Source organism: Malurus melanocephalus, unplaced genomic scaffold (genome assembly GCF_030028575.1).
Source record: "Malurus melanocephalus ecotype Western Australia unplaced genomic scaffold, MMel_1.1 scaffold_9, whole genome shotgun sequence".
In the NCBI taxonomy this organism is placed as follows: domain Eukaryota; kingdom Metazoa; phylum Chordata; class Aves; order Passeriformes; family Maluridae; genus Malurus; species Malurus melanocephalus.
In genome coordinates, this window is record NW_026623241.1 from 3,477,131 (window position 1) to 3,497,649 (window position 20,519).

At 36.6% G+C, this 20,519-nt stretch overlaps 1 protein-coding gene across 2 annotated transcripts in view; it reads right to left on the reverse strand.

Annotated features, from left to right (window-relative positions):
- Window positions 1-3,803: 3,803 nt before the first annotated feature.
- Window positions 3,804-20,519, reverse strand: part of GUCY1A1 (guanylate cyclase 1 soluble subunit alpha 1) — a 35,965-nt gene continuing 19,249 nt past the window's right edge. Inside the window, exons 2-9 of one of the 2 annotated variants that reach the window (XM_057375903.1) lie at window positions 17,450-17,865; window positions 14,435-14,496; window positions 12,791-12,849; window positions 11,251-11,960; window positions 9,362-9,847; window positions 8,760-8,903; window positions 6,761-6,915; window positions 3,804-4,780 (exon numbers count right to left, since the gene is read on the reverse strand). In XM_057375903.1, the coding sequence (XP_057231886.1) occupies window positions 4,579-4,780; window positions 6,761-6,915; window positions 8,760-8,903; window positions 9,362-9,847; window positions 11,251-11,960; window positions 12,791-12,849; window positions 14,435-14,496; window positions 17,450-17,698 (2,067 nt within the window). In that variant the 5' untranslated portion in view covers window positions 17,699-17,865 and the 3' untranslated portion in view covers window positions 3,804-4,578. The other variant, XM_057375911.1, reaches the window with a different exon arrangement.

A 20,519-nucleotide genomic window follows, 5' to 3' on the forward strand; every position in this document is an offset into this window, starting at 1 on the left:
TGTGTGGCTGACATATGTCCATGCTGTTCTGTAATGCAGTAATATGTGTACATTTGTGAAACTGAGTGTTCTATTGCATCCTCTTTTAAGAGGAATGTAATCTTAGCCATGCCGAGCAAACTAATAATATATCCAAATTTTCCCTAATATCATCTGCAATCAGTGGAAAGACTCCTGTTCATTTTCACATGCTTGTAGTCCAAAGCCCCTGGGAATGCCTTTGTTCTCGATACTTCTGCAGCAGGTTTTGTTTGGGCTGAAAAATCAGAACCATAGAAATGTACCTATGTCTGAATCCACCCCCTTTCCACATCCTTGGGATGCTACTGCATCTATTCTCTCAGTTATTTCCCATTACATGCTGCTGTGTGTGCAGGATATGCATTTGCTGTACTGGCACAAAAATTTGTAATTTTGTATGCTCAAAAAATGAGAAGCAATTTTAGCACAGATCTTCAAAGGCCATCTTATAATGGGACTGCAAAGTAATGTTCTCATTTACATTTATATTAGGAAACCACTGGCTTGACTTTGCTTTCAGCATCAAAATCTGCGGAAGCAGATGAGGCACACAACTTTATAAGGTTGTTTACTTTGTTTCAGATTCTTTCACAGTTTATTGTTTCTTTGGCTTTCCAGCTTGATGTTCCACCCTAACTGCATATTTAACATTCAGATCCGACTGTGCTCAGGAGAGTGTGTTGMATCTGGACATAGCAAAGGTTCCAGAATCATTGATTATCTTCCCTCTTTTATTTGTTTTTCAGCATCAGAGCAATGCTCAGTAACATAAGACAGTGACTTTTACCATCTCTCTGCTCTGCAGAAAAGGGCTTCCAAAGAACACATGAAAATAGGATTGGAAAAGTTAAAAATTATATATATCTGATTATTTCCTACCTATGCAGTTATGAGCAGTCACACCATCAGAGATGGCTTTAGAACTCTCAAAAGACTGTTGTGTCACACATCTTGTAGACTTTTAGAGGCAGAAAAGTGAAACCTGCTTCTCRTTTCAGAAACTTAAATTTGGTTCCTGCCAAGCTGACTTATGGCAAAGTGGAGCAAAGCTTTGAAAGCAACTCAGTACCTTGTACACTCTGTGGCAAACAGCCACAAAAGTCATTGGTGTTGCAGGAAACAAATCTCCCACTGCTTTTGCAGAACAATGAGCAGGCATTAAAAAAATGGTAGCAGCTAGAGTGGCCTGAGAGGTTGTAGGATGGGTGGGGTTTGAAAAAGAGTCTCCTTGCCAAGATTCAAGAGCAATTCCCTTAATTCTGATGCCTTTCAGTTGGAAATACTGATTTTGTCTCCTGTACTATTAATTGCAGCTGTTTCTAAAAGGACTGCAAAAGAAAATTATGGGAGAAATAAACTGGGTTTGGGGGAGGTCCGAATTCTGCCTTCAYAAGTTTTCCCAGGAAGAAGCAGATGTGTCCCAGGGGCTCAATTATCTGTGAGCTTCACTGTTCTGTCAGTTTCTGTGACTCCCTTTGCTTTGGTTTTGCACAGCAGTTCAGAGAGAAAAAAAGCATCAGCTCCACACTAATTGCGCTTCCTCTGACACCAGCAATGCAAATTTTTTTCCAACATCTCTCTGAAATCTTATCAGGTCATGCTTGAACGAAATAAAATTAGTTGACTTCTTTGGGTATAGCTTTCACATTAGCTATGTCAGTGTTAAGATTCAAAAGACCCACTTTTTATTTGAAGGGCCATTTACACTTCTTTGGCAAAGAAACTGCAGGGCGATAAAAATGCATATTCCATCACACAGTGTAAGTCTGAACAGGAATCAGGCACACAGAATCTTCATGAACTAACAAAATAAAATTTCACATATAAATTTGTTTCTGGACCCAATACTAAGGTATTTTTATATTTATATAAATACCATTGCGTAGTCTCCAAAAATTTCCACAATACAATACACTGTACTACAGAAGACATCAACTTAAAAACAATTCTGAAATGTCCCAGAATTGCATCAGTTAAATTGCCTTCCTTTTGTTTATCTTGATAATTTGCTTATTAGCTGATTCCTTTTTTTTTCACTTTAAGTGAAATTAGTTAAAAAGTAAAAAGGAGTATGTAAGATGTAAGYGAAAAAATCAATTAAAATATTTGCTCATTAAATACATATTTACTCAGCAAAAATCCTTAAACCCAGGAACAGCTTCAGTGAGATCTAAATTTTTTAATTATGCTTAAAGCTAAACAGACTTTTGGAGGTTTTTGTAGAACAGGTCTGAACACAAGTACATTTTAAAGCAGTTTCTTGAATTATTGTCTCAAATATGTATCTAAATCCTATTTACTTCACTGAGACTTAAGCACGTTGCTTTCTGTATACACTTCAGCACCTTATCAGAATTCTCGCCTGAAGGTTGACACCACTAAGGAATGTATCAAGAACAGCCACAATGAACATCCTATTTAATGACAGATCTATATGGAATCTAGCTTTGAGCAGGCTGTCATTCAGTCCAGCAAGAGTTCTCTTCTAGAGACAAAAGCAAATTCCCTCTTAAATGTCCCTCCCATTCGGTAGATCTGAGAAAGCGACTCTTTTTATTTAAAAGCCTATTTATTTTTAAACATTCAATAAATGACAGGGACGGATAGATTCATACTGACCTCAGTCATTTCTGGCGTAAATAACATAAGCCTACTGAACTTTCATTAGTAAAATACTCCCACATTTCTATATCCAGAGACACCCAAATGAGACTGCTAGTGACCTCTGGGCATTTCTCTCAACAGAATTTTCTGGCCAATATAATATTGGAAAGATCCCAAGAATCGCATAGTTCTTGTTTTCTTAAAACTCTGCAGTGTTAAATACATGTGCTTGTAAATGTGTATATGTGTATATATCTGGTGTGTATATATCAGATGTGTTCATATATAATACACTTTCAGGTTCAATTTTTGTGCCACAGAACTATTTCTAAGCATCTTAGATGGATATAGTAGACTTCAAGAAGAATTCAATGTTTCAAGTTTTGTTCAAATGCTCCTTACAGGAAATCTGAATTGAAATATGGTTTTAAAATGTTCTTAATGCTAGTCTCTTATAAGGACTTCTCTCAAGACTCTRATGGTACGAGTTTCTACCAAAAAAMCAGTCATATCAAATGGTACATTGAGCTTAAGAATGCACCAGTCAAGATCAGAAAACGAACAAAATGGCACTTTAGTCTAATGCAATTGCTCCCTGTAAATATTAAGAGAGCAAAATCTGATTAAGTGGCAAGTTGTTTGGAGACTTTTATGGTTTGATATGCCAAACCCCCAAGAGCTGAAGAGGTTAGAATAATACTAGTTGATCCTGCTGGGAGTAGTAGTATGTGTGTAAGTCATGCAGTTCTCCAGCCTGCAGTTGGGATCAAACTGTACAGCACAGAGGAATTTCTGGGCAGATGGATCTGCTTGTTAGAGGTGGAATCCTAAACTCAGAACTCTTAACTAACTCTATTCTGCCTGCTCCAGAGGCAAAGCCTTTAGAATTTTCCACTCATATTCCCTCATCCACAACAGAAAGGTTTGTACTGCATTACTATTAGTCTTTGTAAATGTGTTCATATGCATTTTAAAGCATTTCTCTTCACCTGGCAACTTTAGTGGGAGCACATAATGGGTTCCATAACACGTCACCACCCATGTTGCATCTTTGAATAAGGACTATAGCTTTAAGCTGGTGTGCTTCTATTTCATATACTCTGACTGGAATTTAATTTCTAAGCAAACATTCCATAGCATGTTTTATTACACTTCTGTTAAAACATTTCAAATTTAAATGACAACAAAAAGAAAACATTTATTGCTGTAATACATAATAACAAGTGGCATTATTATTTTTAAGTATTTTAAAAACCCTAAGAACTAAAATAGTTAGATGATTACAGAGATGCTTGCATGTGATTATACAGTGTTTTAATCTATAGTCATTTTATACACAAAGTTCATGAAACAGTAAGCAGCAACTCTGTTACACCTGTGTATTAGCTACAGTTAGCAGCCTGATCCAGAAAATGCTGAGCACCCTCATACTTTGACCAGTCAGTGTGAAAAGATGGTCAGCAGCTTCTAGGATGGGGCCCAAATGATGCACTGGAAGGAGTATGTGATGGCAATGACAATATTTTAATGGACATTTTCTTACGGAATCTCTAGGAAAATACATTTTCATAGTCATCGATAAGCACCAGCTCACAACACTGCATGTGGCTGCATCACTTGCACATTACATTTCCTGACAAACTGCATATACAATACATCTAGAATTCTCAGTACAGAGAGAACTGTAGCACTTACAAATTACCACAGGGAAAATACAGTTTATAGTAGCATTTCCAACAGTGACATTGCAACATTACTTTAGCGACTATGTCCCTTATGCAAAGGAAAAATAACAAGTAGTCAGTGACATACTTCCTGAAATTTTAATACTGGCTTTCAGGTGTTAACAATCTAAAGTGCTTACATGTTTCATACAGATTTAAAAATTTTCAATTTATACAAAAGAAATCCAAATATTTATAAATTTATTCTATAMATTTGTGAATGTACAATTTAGTCTATTCCTGTTTCCTCACCAAAAAAATTGGCATTGCCATCTCCCAAATCTCTCTTTTGAAACCAAGTCTGTGAGTTTGTTCCTTGAGTATAAGAATCCAGAAAATAGCAAATTCCAGGGATATCACTTGGAAAATTTGGTGGAAGCTCTTCTCTTGAGCGTGGTGTGAACACAAAACCTGGGTATTCCTTTAACAACCTAGAACAAAAATGAGTCATCTTGATTAAAAATGAATCAGTCACAAATAAATGTAGATATTCAATAATTCTGCAAGCATGKCAGGGACAATCCAATTTAATTTTTATAGGTACTTACTGAAAATATAAAAAAATAATGTTTACTTGGTAACCTTGTTAACCTTTAACTTGTGAACCAATGCAAATAGCAGTATTGCCTCTTTTTTGTCTTGTCAATGTTTTGCATGTAGGTGCTATGTTTCTTGTAAATATTTTCAAAAATTATTTACTGCTGAAAGCCAGATCACATCTGCACATCAAATGCACCATAATTAATGTTTTAAAGAAATGGATACTGTGAACCTTATTAATTAAACAATTCAGACCCTCTTACCAATTCTAATATTTTTTGCTTTTTCACAGATTGAAACAGAGATTGCTAATCTGTAAGGATAAATATTGATAACTTGCATCTAAGCTTTCAAACATTTACTGCAATATAAAGGAGTTGTGTAAGGTSCCATAATGTTATCAATGTGTCTTTAGAATTGGTGAATGAATCAAAATTTAAAAAACACCAGACAAAAAGGAGGTTAACACCTCATTCACTCARAAAAAAAAGGAAACTCTATAACAATAATAGTTCACCCATTCATCAAATTGCCTATTTTCTAGGGGTATCATTCAAAATTATTTTCCATATGAATTGAATGGAAAAACAATCACTGTTGGCCAGCACTGCTTATGAGGACATACAGAAGCACTGGTGATGCTAATGCTCTGTGTTTTCAGAGTGCATGATCAAAATGTTACTTTCTGTGCTCTWATACCTGTGCTACATTTTCTAAATCATCTGTCCAAGATCTTCTAAAGCTTGGCACGCTGTATGTCACATAACACATGCTGCAGGGGACGTCAGGATCCTGTGCCAAATTCTCTGTTTGACGTTGGATTGCAGAACCTTGCCACAAGACATTATCAGATTTGTGGCAGTGGGTATAAGCTGAGTAGGACCAGGCTACAGTGAGGGCAGCAGAGCTTTCTTAAAGGGTAAAAAATAATTTATGACTTTGCTTATTTTACCCAGCCAGCCACATCACTTAATTCTAGCAGATTCACTTATTAAAGTACATTCTTATGGAACTTTTAGCCACTCTGGAAGAAACAATAATGTCTGYCAGCTCAGTGACATAAAATTCAGACCTGGGCCTGGAGTTAAGATGCTGACTGTTGTTACCATCACATCCAAAACAGTTTCCTRTTGTCTTGCCTGGCATCTACAAGACACTATTACTTGGCCATGAACATGTTGCAAGGTGATTTTGAAGTACAATTAAACAGATAATACAAAGAGAGAGTTAGGTGTGAAGGACAAAGGAAAGATGCTGTATTTCCCATGGGAGAGCCTGCTAGCTGTCTGCATAATCACAGAGGACAAGTTACTAAAAATATCTGATCTGAGTGGATAAAGAGTACAGCCTGAGTTCCATACTAACAGATTTAAATTTAATTGGTGATCAAGACCTGTATAAACTAAACACTGGTGAATTTGATTCATTGCAACCCATTCATTCACCCTTCCTAACCAAAAGAGAATGAAGATGTGTAGGGTGATGCTTAACCATTCTTCAGTGAGGTTGTTGTGTTAAAGAGCACCTGCAGCCAGGTTGGCATCCAGTTCACAGAGAAAGCTCAAAGRAGAGCAAACTATATGACAGAAGAAGGAAGAAAAAGCAAATTTATACAGCTGYGGTGTAACAGGCAAAGCTGGCCCAGACAGTCAACATCTGAAAACAAGAATCACTTGTTCTGTTTCACCTTTTTTCTTGCTGCTGCTGGTTGAAGTCTGGCTATTGATAACCATGGTGTATTCATGAGCAGTCAGATAATAAGAAAAAAGGAAATGTAGCAGTGCTTCAGGGAAGGAAAAAACCCAACAGAAGACAATAGACTACTCAGTAACATCTGCAGGTCGACATTTTACATATATCAAGCACTGTACCTGTAAGTTGTTGGGCTGACGTTTATTTTTCTAGGTACACTGCAAGATTCAAACTTATTGGCAAGGGTTACATTATTTCCAAAAAGGCAATAACGAGGCATTTTAACCCCAACAACTCCAGCAAAGACAGATCCAGAATGAAGGCCAATACGCATCTTTAAACAAAAGAAAGAAAACAGCATTATTAGGTAAAATAGAATTGATTAAGTCAATTTTATAAATTATTCTTCAATTAAAAAAGAAACAGCTACTAAAATAAACTGAGTTAGCAGAGTCTCCTTAAAATTACTGTATCCTGGTCATTACTGTTCATGGAGAGAGAACTATCTGAAGTTTACCTTGCATTGCATTTTTAGTAAATATTCCTACCATATCAAAACATGACTGTGAACTGCTCTAAACATAGCTCATACTCAGATTTTTGATTCTTATTTAGCTGATGCTGCCTTCTATGGTTCTTTTCGGTGGGTTGTTTTTTGAGTTGTGTTCTTCCTCTCATATGCATTATACATCTGTAGACGTGTTTTCTGAGTAGCATTCTGACACAACAGTGGCATGATTACAGAAAGCTTGTATGTCTGCTGTGTGCGCTACTCATTACAAGAGAGTATCGTATCATACCACTGGTATTGGTATATTCAATTTCAATCCGTATTCATATATTCAATTTCTAACTTTGAATGTAAAAGCAGAAAAACCTGCAACTAAAGCAAAATCCACCCACAGAGTAAAGATGGCTGAAAYATATTCATAGAAATACAAGTCTTATTCAAAGTAGGCAGTTTGTGTTCACACCTTTTTTTTCTTTGACAATTGATATGTAAAATGACAGTAGACTGTGTGAGAAATGTATTGCTTTGCACAATAGCCAATGATTTCATGAAGCATTTAATTAACATAGATGCATGTTTTCACTAAAAATAGATAGATTCAGTTTCCTTCTAAGAAGCTTCTATTAGCTACTTACACAACACAACTTTTTTCTCCTTATTTTTTAAAATTAATTTTTAAAAAGCAGTAGTAGGATTTTCATATAAATTTGTTATAATATTGTCAGGATGTTTCCAGGTTTTTTTAAGTGCAACTTAATTTGATACTGCAAAATATAAAAAGAAMAATATTTATGATACAATACTGCTGTTTTCTGTGATAAATGCGGAGCATATAATCCTCTTAATAACCATTTTCTTTGTCTTAGCAWACAAATATTCCTTAATCTAAAACTTTTAAAAGGCATTAAGATTTTCTAGAGGAAAAAATGAACAGATAAATGTTAAAAATTAGCAAATGAAAGGCATAATGAACTGAGATACCTCTATTAAAAATACCAGGATGCCATTCCAGGCCATTTGAACTTTGTCAAAGGTTCACATAATTTTTCATGCACACAGGCATTTCTGTTTCTTTTTCAATGAGAGATAATCCTACATGAAAATTTCAGTACAAGTGTAAGTTCTCATTGAAAGGAAGCCATAAATATAATTAGCACTGAATTTAACAGTTACTTTGACAGCAATAATGCCATTATCTTATGGTGGTTCAGTATCTGACTGTAAAACAAGAACAGCAATGGAATCCTTTAAAGATGTGTGGATTACTACAATCAGAACGTCTTTGGGCATTCATATTCATGGCTTTTGCGTCAGAAGACTTACAAGTCTAATTTGGAAAGAGGATTAGTCATTTCCTTAGAAAAGAGCATATTCCATGCCACTGACAGATTTATTGCTACTGAGACAAAAACTGCAGAATGTCAGATTGCACCTATTGACTTCACTGCATTTGTCTTTTGGGTTGATTTTCAGATCCCTATTTCACTTTTACCACTCCACATTAATAGAACTAAAAAAGACAGCGTCTCCAGCCACAGTCACTTGATTCCCCAAATTGTCTGAGTTAATGCAATGATGTGAAATTTCCTTGAGGCAAAATCCCAAAAAGCAACTGAACAAACAAAAATGCATGCTTTAACCAAATAAAATACAATAAAATATATGACCTTGATAGGCTCTCCATGGGGAGACACCACCTCGTCTGACAGTTCCATCATCTTCAAGGCCATCAGTGCTATTTGAACAGCATGGGTTTCACTTTCTTTGTGTAAGCCTCCAGCAACACAGTAGGCATCTCCAATAGTTTCAACCTAAAACAGGCATATTTGTTCCTTACTGTTAGACTGATCAAYATAAAAGAAAAGCCTATCTTCGGTRAGAATTGTAACTACATAGAATTCTTGACCAAGTCTTATTTTTCCTGCAAAATTATTTAAGTACTGGRCAAATCCTACAGTATCATGCAAAAGGAAAAATTGCACAATTTATATTTATTGCTSGGCATAATTCTAGAATACTTTTCCTTTTTCATTTACTGTGAGGCACCCATAGTTACATTTAACACCTATTTACTCCAGGTTTCTCTCTTGGCTGAATGTCGATTTTTTTTTGTTTGCCTGTTTTGTGATTTATTTTAATATGTCTTTCATTTAAAAAAAAAAAACGTTTATGGCAAAATAATTTTTGGACCTCTATTATCTTCTGTCCCACTCAGTCTTAATTTCCTTTCCTGCCCCAGAATCCCACAGAGAAGCAATGAACTGTATACCTTGTAGACATCTAGCTCTCCACACTGGTAATCAAAGCGAGTATAAAGCTCATTAAGCATGGTGATAACCTGCATAGGTGAGCAYTGGGAACAGATGGCAGTGAATCCAACAATGTCAGAAAAAAGCATTGTGACATTATTAAATTTCTTGGCTTGTACAACTTGTCCCTGCCACAGCTGCTGAGCAACCTCTCCAGGAAAAATTGAAAACAGAAGATCTACAGTCTTCTTCTTCTCTTCTTCGAGTGCTTGATGGGCCTGCTCAAGGGTTGCTTTTAGTTTCCCTAACCTCTTCTTCAGTCCATCCTGGGCTCTGGCCTGCTCTCCTATCAGAACAACATCTCTTAAAGCATTGTGAATGGGAATATCTGAGAGGTACAATCCACGTCCTGTAAAATCTTCTAGTCTATCCACACAAGGAGATCCCAAGAATAGAATGGCACTGGATTCAAGAATATAGATCATTTGGCCTTTAAGATCCATTACCTGAAACAGTTAAAGAAACAAGAATTCATGCAAAATATGCATGGCAATGGTTTAGAAGCAATAAAGTTTAGAGAAAATACATTTTGCTAAAATGTAAGAAAATCATTTTCATTTAGTTCCTTAGAGAAAATGCAGGGTGATGAATCACAGAGCCGTCAAATAAGTTCATTTTTATTCAGTCCTCTGATACAAAAGGAACCCTACTTAAGGATAAACACCTAATTATGTTTGGGTATCAGTTTACCTTAGGAAGAAAACAGAATAATTATGTGCATTTTCACAATTGATAAAATGTGTGACTAGTGACCTACAAATTTCCACTAATAACTAGTTCATGAACCACTTTATCCATATGATAAAGTGAGAAAATCTGCTTCAGTTTTATCATAGGATGTCCAGTACTCATTGCAATTTAAAATTAAAGGCATAAATACCAATTTTAATGGTCTAAAAAAGAAAAATATTTTGTCTGAAGTGTTTTTATGTCCCTTGTGTAGTCAGTYGTGTAATGGGCAAGGTGTTGCAAAGCTTAGCTTAACATGGCTTTGAAACACCACTTTTAAAATAAAATCATTTCCTTGCTAATAGACATTTGCATACTCAAGTACATGCAAAATCAAAGTCGAGTCTACTGACCATTGTAATCMTTCTGGTAAAGAAATGGGTCTGAGATGAAGTAGCTACAGTTTTTAACAGTAGCTACATTAATAGCTGGGTAAAACTTTTGTGCTGTTCTTCGTTTAAGTTTTTGGAGTGTTAAGTCTGAACTGATAATACATCCTGGAGTGCCTCAGGTGTATATAAGCTGGAATTCAGCTGGGACCAGGAAAGAATAAAAACAGTCATTGAATACTCAATGTTTTTCACTGTCCCAGGTCATTTGTCAGAGACCCAGCTTCAGCACAGATAGTTATAATCCCATCAGCTGAAACTAAGTGGAACCTTTGGTGACTATCTGATGAAAACATCAAAGATACCAAAATACCAAAGGCTGAATGATCACAGAAAAGATCTACTTCTTTTCCCCAAATCCTAGAGCTGTTCCCAAATGACTCAGGGGCACTTGGTTAAAGCTTTACCTGTCACCGTCTTTGTGGTGAAGATGCTCTTATTCTTAGCAGCCTGGCATATGACTGACTTTATCTMAGTATTTCAAATTATTCAAATAAAATCAAATTAGCAGTCAGATTTTATTTGTGTAAAAGTCCTAAAGCAGAGTTTGACTGAACATTGGCTTCAGAATCTGAATTACATTTGAGTACCCTAATTAAATAATTATTACTACAATTGTATTAGATGTTCAGAGGCAGAAAATGCAAAATGCACTACATTTTGTGGCTATTTTAACTCCATCTGAAGGAAACAAATTCCTCATAGAAGTAACGGTGAAAAAAGTCTCTTACCATGGATGGTTTCATATCAGTATTATCCCATCTTCTAACTCGTACAGTAAACTGCATATTTAACATTGTCATGATTCCACTAAAAGTGCAGCTTACTTTGGGGGTAAGAATTTCAAAATACTCTTCAAAATTTGGCTTAGCTTGAAATTCTCTCCTGGTCAAAAGTCTTCTTATCCCATTTCCAATCTGAAGAACTGACATATCCTTGTCAAACATAAAATGAAATGGGAAAGTCTTACAGAACACAGAGGCAGGAATCACAAGTGAAGACTGTGGTTTACATGGAGATAAGGAAGGTTTTGCACTTTTGACTTGTATAGAATACAGCAAATAAGGCTGATTAGCAAACTCTTTGCAGTCATTATGGAAACAAGGAGGCATGAGCATCACTTCGACCTCAGTTTCATATAAAATATGAGCTGCTGCTTTAATGATACCAGGTAGAATAAGACTTGTGATTTTCTTAGGAAAGAAATAATAAACATTTAAGAAGTCCTGATCTTTCTCCAGGCATAATATGGAGGCATCCTCAAGTCTGTCCTTTTTTCCTGCTTCTTGGTTGTGGCCACTCTGCTTCAGCAGAGTAGTGAAACTATTCAAGAAGTCCTTAAGGGTCCCTCCAATAACCCCTAATATGTGTTCATCCTCTTCATAGCATATTTTRAATAACTCTTCACCAAGAGATTCCTGCAGAGACTCTACGGGAACACCTGCAGAGAACCACATTTTAGTCAGAAGTGCACTCATCATGCTGAATCACAGGCTAACCCCCACATCTTTTTCATCTTAGGTCAAAGCAAATTATCCCTATCCTTCCTGATTCAGCATTGGCTCTTTAGGGCACTCTCATTTAGGAGCCCTGGAAACAAGACCTGGAAATGGGGGGACAATTGGTTGTAAGATCCAGAATTCAGTGTTCTTTGTAGAAATGTGGACGAAATGAATACAAGTTTTGGCGCAAGATTTAACTCAACTCAGATTGATAAAAAGGAATAAAGTAAGAATTTTGTAAGTTAACATAAGAATAAAATAGGATCTCCAGATATAAGTACTATACCTCATCCAGTACATTACATGACCCTAGGAATAATCTGGAGCATTCAGGCCAATTGACACAGAATAGCTCACATCTTTGCTAGTAAATTTGTTTTAACTGGATGGCTATATGCCAACTGACTGTTAGGAATGTTCCAATCACCCAGCTATTACTGGGAATTCTTTGAAAAAGTATTGTCACTCACAGATCAACTCTGTGGCTAGACCAATTTAACAGTTTACAGTACAGAAGACTATATTTYAGTTCCAGGAAGTGTTAATTTACTATTACAGATGTAGCCAGAATTACCTATTACAAATTACAGCAGTAATCTGTARTAAGTAAGTAGTAAGCAGTAAGTGTGTTCTCTTCCAACTCACTACAGTCCTTCAGAATATGAAGTAATATATTAGTAACAAGATTAATTTATATAAAATACATTATTTTTTATATATAGCAAATATACTCCATTTATATATATATTATTAGAAAAGATTCCATTACCTGCTGCATTAGCATGATCACTGATTATTTTTTCAAAATCTTCTCTATCACCAGTTTTTCTGAAAAGATCATAAAAATATAAATAAAAGCMCTACATAATCAAGATAAACATGGTAAAAAATAGTAACTACAGAAGTTACCTACCTTGTCTTTAAAGTGTATAGACCCAGTTTTGCTGATCAAATAGGAAGTTTTCAATTAATTCAAAATGGGGTCTTGGTTGGATCTTACATTGTCCCATGCATTTCTGGTAAATTAAAGTTTTGATGGCCTGAGCTGAAATTATGGATTTAGGCCAAATGCTATTGTCTGTTATTGTAACAGTGCTGTTTTTTATTTGGTTTGTATTTTTTTCTTGAARCCAAAACTATATTTCATAATGTGTTGTATAATATAATTGGAATTTATATTCAAGCACTTTTGGAATACATTGCATTTAATTCAAAAGAGGTGAGATGACATTTCTGCTTTGGAAGGAAATACCAATAACAACTATCAACTTCAAAACTGTTTTTTTAATGGTAGTAATGCAGACTTTTGACTCAAAACTGCAGCTCTYTTAGTTGTCTGAGGACAATAAATGTCAGCCTGAATGTCTGACTCAAAGTTTTGAGAAAGACATGTAACTTAGATTACCCTTCATATAAGCAAAACTCCTGATCCATGCTTTCTGAATTTCTTCACTTGGAATACCATAGGTATATTTATATGCCAAAGCAATACAGACATTTAGATTTGTTTTACATTTGCATTATTGCCTCATTCAGAACATCACAGTAATTTTTTCTTTTCAACTAATACTCTGGGGAAGCAACACATAATTAAAGAATGGGAAAACATTCATAGCAATAAGCCAGTCAGCAACTGCAAAGCACATCCGACCCGCTATCTTTGGTTCAGCCAATGTATGCAAAGTGCTTTAAAAATATGAAGTATAATTTAAAAGATACACTGCAATTATCTATTCTTATCATGGTAAGCAACAGTGTAGTTTCCAACTTGATTATTTTTCTTCACTTGAGAAAGCAGATTTARACTGATGGGCTTGTTTTTTCAGATGCATTCAATAAACTGAATCCCCAGTGTATCATGAGACGCTAAGAAATTCTCACTCCCTCCAAGACTCAAATAATTAGTACTGGAAGAATACTAAGAAGTGCTGAAAATCTGRCGGAATTCCTCAGAAACAGAAAACAGAAGGCAAGTGAGCTCAGGAAAACTCCATGTCAGTAYCTGTAGTGTATGATTGTCCACTCTATCAGGAATCAAATTTTTTTGTGTAATACTAATTATATTTAAACTCTTTCTCTGGGATCTTAGAAGCACTGAGCTAGATCCATTTACAACCGTGTCTATTGTTCCATCTATGACCAAGAAATCTGAGTTCCTCCGAAGTCCTTGCCTGTTTCCCTGTACAAACAGCTAAATTTGCCCATTAAGTCAACCTTGTGAGTGATATAAATATTTGTGAACCTTTTCAAATAAACGAAATCATTACTAGCTTACATTACATGGAATGTTGCACACCAGTCTGACAAGATAATTGAAAACAAATTCCAGAAGTCCTGATGCCCAGTCACCACCCCATTCCCAGTCCTTATGAACTGTCTGAAAAACATTTTTGCACCCATTACACTTACATACCTGCTTTCTTTTATTCTGTGTTTTGCAAGTGTCCTCTGAAGTGCAAGATTTAGCCTTTCAAACTGGGGAAAAAGATACATATGTCATATTTATGTATGTCATTGCTGAAATTTGAATCTTGATAATAACATCTTTATACACAGAATTACATTGCCATCTTGGAACTAACAACTTTTTTTCAACACAGTATTGTTGTTAGAAACAGCATGTCATTTCTGTGGTTATGGGGTTGACTTTATGTTCATCTCTTCAGCTCCAGTACCACTATAATTAGGTCCCTCAGCTCATATGTGCCAGTGGTTGTGTATTTTAAATACAGTGACGTTCTTTACCTCCAGGTTTTCAGATGGCAATAAAGACCGTGTTGCTAAGAAATAAATATAAGTAACCAGCTTTCTATTATTACACAATCCCCCTCACCCCCCCCCCCACAGTACCATGAATGCAATATGTAGAAAAAAAAACTTTTCTGTTTAAAACAGAAAGTCCTAACAAAAAAAAGCCACTTATATTCTGCATTATGCCCAGAGCAATTCACAGTTAAAAGTGAATCCTACATCAAATAACTTTTCTTGGGATATTAATAGTCAGACTCATTTGCAGGGCAATTTTCTGTAGTGTCAAGACAGAAATTGCAAAAGGCGACAGTTTTAACTGCAGCTATAAAAGATCAGTGTAGCACTCTGTGCCTCAGATTACCTACTTTTATGTTTTCACGACTACAGCATTTAAAGACAATGTTAGAACCATTATTTTAAAGAAAAAGAATAATTTTGGCTGTGTATGCCATGACCCCAAATATCCTTCAGATGAGAATCTAGTCACTAGATAACCTTTGCAAAAGAATTCTCTAATAAAAGACACTTTAAAGCATAATGAATATTTGCCTTAAATTACTTCAATCCCATGATTCCATGTCCTTTATGCAGTTCCTAATTGGAACAGATGGAACACTTTCCAAATATGCGTTTTTCAAATTGTTAGGGCCAGTACAGCTGTCATATCTGWGCAAGTCTCTGATATTCAAAACCCAAACTTCCCACACAGACAGGGTCATAGAATAGTACTGTACTGACACAACAGAATTTGGCTGTGAGGCTTCCTGTGGCCTGGCTTTTCTTTGGTTATCATTCCCTGAAGAAACTAGCAACTTTTACTGCATCTTTTACTTTTTGTGTTTTCAGGAGGAAAGTCTGCACAACCAAAGAAAACATCATGTGAAAGAAAGGCAATATATTCTGGAAATGTTTTCCAAGCGAAAATCTAAAGTGAATTAGATATGTATATACTTATCTATGTATATACCATATACCATACCATGTATATGGACACAACATAAATTACATCGGTGTAGAAACTGACACAGCAAGTGGAATTCCATCCAATTCATTGCTTATATACGAGCAATGTTCTCTACATTTCTGTAAAGAAAGAAGCAAATAAAACAACAACATGCACTACATTATATCTCAGATTTAATGAAAACGTTGTCTGGATGCACTATTTCCTGGACTTCCATGCATAGCTCACTGTTTCCATGAGAAGTTCATGAATCAATAGGGGTCATGATGCAGCCTCCTGTTAAGGAGCTTCCAGTTGGAAGATGATGTTATTCAACGATGTGTCAGCAAGGTACTGTAAAGAATCTAAGCAATGAAAAATATGTTTCTAAACAAGCAAAATCCTTTTATGGAAAACTGGGATTAGGAAGATGCTTAGGGCTTGACCCCAAATCAGCATGAGGACAGAATTGGACAAAGTTCTAATKAATATGACTTGAATAATGGTAAATAGCAGCAGCAATAACCTTGAACTTCAGTGGCTCCTAGGGTACATGGAMATAATATCTTCACTTTGCAAAGCTTTTGTCCCAGTGGATGAACTAACCTATCATGATTATATAAATAGACAACTGCAAATATATTTATACTACTCTTTAAAGAGAAAAAATAATACATTATTAAAAATCCCACCAATAACTATATATTAGAAAAGCAATACAGCAATCATATCCTGAAATGGGTGTTTTGCCAGTTCATTTTTGGGTTATAAGTCTTCTTTTTTATAAATTTAAAGGTCAGTTTGAAGGTTTAAAGGGATGCATTCAATCTATATAAATGCGGCAGAGGTAAAAAGCGTTTTCTCAAAACTTAATTATCTAGAGGTTTAGTGAATGGGTAATAGATGAAATCCTGCATAACCAGATCTGCAAATAGTATTAACAAAACTCCAGCACTTTAAGTAAGGCACACTGAATGTCCAAGTAATGGAATTGTAATTAAATGAGTGTGCAGAATTGTCCATTTGCTTTTTGTAGTCCCAACGTATGTCAGTCAGTTCCTTCAAACTCTCCACTGAATTTAAGGCAAGGCCAAGAGTTAAATGTCATGGAGCTGCAATTTTCTTTTTACAGAGATAAACCATGGTATTCATCTCCACTCAAGCAAGCCTGCACTGGACCTGYTTTCAGTTAAGCTGAGCACAGACATAAGAATATCTTTCTGATAAACATGAGCAGTAATTTTTTAAAAATAGGATGGCAGGAGATTAACATCATAGCAGATGGAAACAGCTATTTTAATTTTTTTGTGATAATGACTAATGCACTTAGCAGTTTCGATTCAGTTAGGTGAATTGGTAAGATGACCACATAATTTACACAATTAGATAACAAAGCAGAATTTCCATTACTATACCTCCATGTAAAAAAATGCTACAGAAATAGATGGATTTTAAAAGAACAATTAAAAATATCAGTGGAAGGTTGCAAATACAAGGCAAAAAGAAGGGAAATACAGTGGAAGGAATGGTGTGTACAAAATAGATTGTGGGCAAAAATGATATCCAGACAAAATGGAAGTGGATTTAAACCATGGAGAACTACCTAAGAACACAAACCTCAAAGTCAAAACAACTTTCTAAAGGTTTACATCTAAAGGCAGGCATAGAATGCCCTTTTAAAATCTATTAATAAATGCTATTAAAGTTTTTTATTATTATATAGTATCTATTTACCTCAGGAAAGATGAGTTTGCAGATACTTTCAGTTAGTGTGTGCAGGTACACTCTACTTCTGCTTGTTTTCCTTTGCGGAAGGTTTCCTTGACCATCTTTTTCATGGACTTCTTTGCAGATGGGCAGAGCTGCTCTAGAACTGTTTTCCGTGCAGTCCTTGTCATGTTCCTCAGTAATGTGACCTTGAGTCAGTAAGGAGAAAGGACATTCTCCTGTGATCTTCAAGTCTTTCAGTTTTGTACAGAACATACTGTACGAAGTCTCTCTCTTGAGATTAAGAGTACTTGGCTTTGCGTTTAATAGTTGTYTTCTGTTTACTAACAAGAGCAGAAGATGCCAGAATAGTAAGTTGATAAGGCAACCACTGTGGAAGATTATTGGTAGCTATAAATCACCACAGCAAAAAAATTGTGCCCCTACAAAACAAGAAAAAAAACAAGAAAGAAAACAATTACAAAAGTTTATTTTCTCTTTTAAATTCCCATGATGCACCAGTTTTATCTTAAATACATTAAAAATAATGTTTTTTTGAGGACTTTGTTCAGGAAAGCACTTAAYCTCATGTGCCCTTTTAAGCATGTAATATCTACTGACTTCAGTGATTCAGGTAACTCAAATTGCGTGCATGAATTGGGATTAAAGTGATTAATGCAGAGGACTTATCTGACACATATTTGGTCACATTGATGGATGAGGTTTCTGAAAGAGTGGAATTCCAATTAGGAAAACTTTTTAATTCTTTGTAAGCAGCAATTAAAAACTACCTCATATGGCACAATGGAACAGATTAGTTATGAATTCTTAAATCTAAATTTACTTGCTATCCAAGATATCCCTCATGTACWAGAGAAACATGACTAAAGTTAGTGTGTACTTATTAAACAGTAAACCATCCAACACCAAAGGTTAGAGTCTCTTGTAAAAACAACTGACTGGTGACAACTCACATCTTGGGAATTTGACCACACAACTGCAGTTRCTTGGAAACACTAAGGGATTTTTATGCTTTTGAAGGTGATGTTTAGCAAACAACCATTAAAAAAGGGCTGCACTTTTAATTTTAATACTGGTTCCATTTGTTACAGGSCCAAAGCCCAGCTAAAACTTAATCTGGCTACTGACGTAAAACACAAAAAAATGTTTTTACAAATATATCAGCAACAAAAGTAGGGCAAAGGAGAATCTCCATCCTTTACTGGATGCAGGAGGAAACAGTGACAAAGGATGAGGAAAAGACTGAGGTACTTGGTGCCTTCTTTGCATCAGTCTTTAATAGCAAGAAMAGTTCCCCTCAGAGTACCAAAGCCCTACAGATGACACAGAAAGCAGTATGATGCCCCTATAATCCAGGAGAAAATGGCCAGTGACCTGCTACACAACTTAAGACACACAAATCGATGGGGCCAGATGGGATCCGCCCAAGGGTATAAAGGGAACCAGCAGAAGAGCTCACCAAATCAACTTCCATTATTTACCAGCAGTCCTGGTTGACTGGGGAGGTCCCAGTTGATGGGAGGCTGGCTAAGGTAGATCCATCCACAAGCACAGTTGGAGGGTGGGTATGGCCTGACAGACGGACATCAGTCAGCCTCAGTCAGCCAGGGGAGGTCGTGGAGCAGATCATCTTGAGCACCATCCAACACATGCAGGACAACCAGGGGATCAGGCTCAGCCAGCAGGGGTTTAGGAAAGGCAGCTCCTGCCTGACAAGCCTGGTCTCCTTCCATGAAAAGGTGACCTGCTTAGTGGAGGAGGGAAAAGTTGAAGTCTACCCAGACTYAAAGCCTTTGACACCATTTCCSACAACATTCTGGAGAAACTGGYTGCTCRTGGRCTTGCACAAACATATCTTTGCCAGGCAAAGAATGGGCTGGATGGCCAGGCCCAAAGAGTGTTGGCGAATGGAGTTACATCCCATTGGCATCTGACATCTGGGGGTCCCCAGGGCTCAGTATTGGAGCCAGCCCTATCAATGACCTGGGCAAGGCGATTAAGGACCTCAGTCAGTTTGCAGGCAGCACAAGGCTCTGTGGGAATGCTCATCTGCTGCGGAGGGATCTGGACAGGATGGATCTATGCACTGTGGCCAATCATATGAGGTTCAACAAGATCAAGTGATGGTTCATGCCTTTGGTTCACAACAGCCTCAAGTAGTGCTATGAGCTGGGGGCAGTGACTGGAAAATTGCCTGGCAGAAAAGGACCAGGCATTGGGGGTGYTGGCTGAACATGAGCCAGTGTGTACCCAGGTGGCCAAGCAGACCAGTGGCATTCTGGCTTGTATCAGGAATAGTATGGCCAGYAGGACCAGGGCAGTGATTGTCCCCCTGTACTCAGCACTGGTGAGGCCACTCCTTGAACCCTGTGTTAGCTCTGGGACCCTCAAGAAGGACATGGAGGTGCTGCAGCATGTTCAGACAAGGGTAACAGAGGTGGTGAAGGGTCGGGGGTAAAAGATTTATAAGGACCTGCTGGAGAAACTGGGTGTGTTTATGCAGGAAAAAAAAAAGAGGCTCAGCAAAGACCTTACTGCTCTCTACAACTGCCTGAAAAGAGKCTGTAGCAAGGTGAGGGTCAGTCTCTTCTCTCAGGCAACAAGTGACAAGATGAGAAGAAATGGCCTACAGATTTAACAAGGGAGGTTTAGACTGGATTTTAAGACACATTTCTTCACAGAAAGAGTGCTCAGGAATTGGAACAGGCTGTCCAGGGAAGCAGTAGAATCATCATCCTCGGAGATATTTAAATGTGTAGATGTGGCACTTAGGGACATGGTTTAGTGATGATGATTTATTTCAGTGAGACAGTCTGAAAAAAACTCTTCCTTTCATTTTCTATTGACTGTATCTCATTCAATCAGATCCTCTCATGCTCATATAATACTCTTTAAAAATAATCCTCGAGAGCTTTTGGAAACTCTGGAAGCAGCTAAGTGTTACATTTTTCTCTCCAGAGAAACAACTATTTCTTTCAAAGGCACTATGGCTTTAATAAGCCCGTGCACTATACCATTTGTTTCTGCCCCTGAGACACCCTGAGGGYGTTTGGGGTCACACAGCAACTGTATCAGG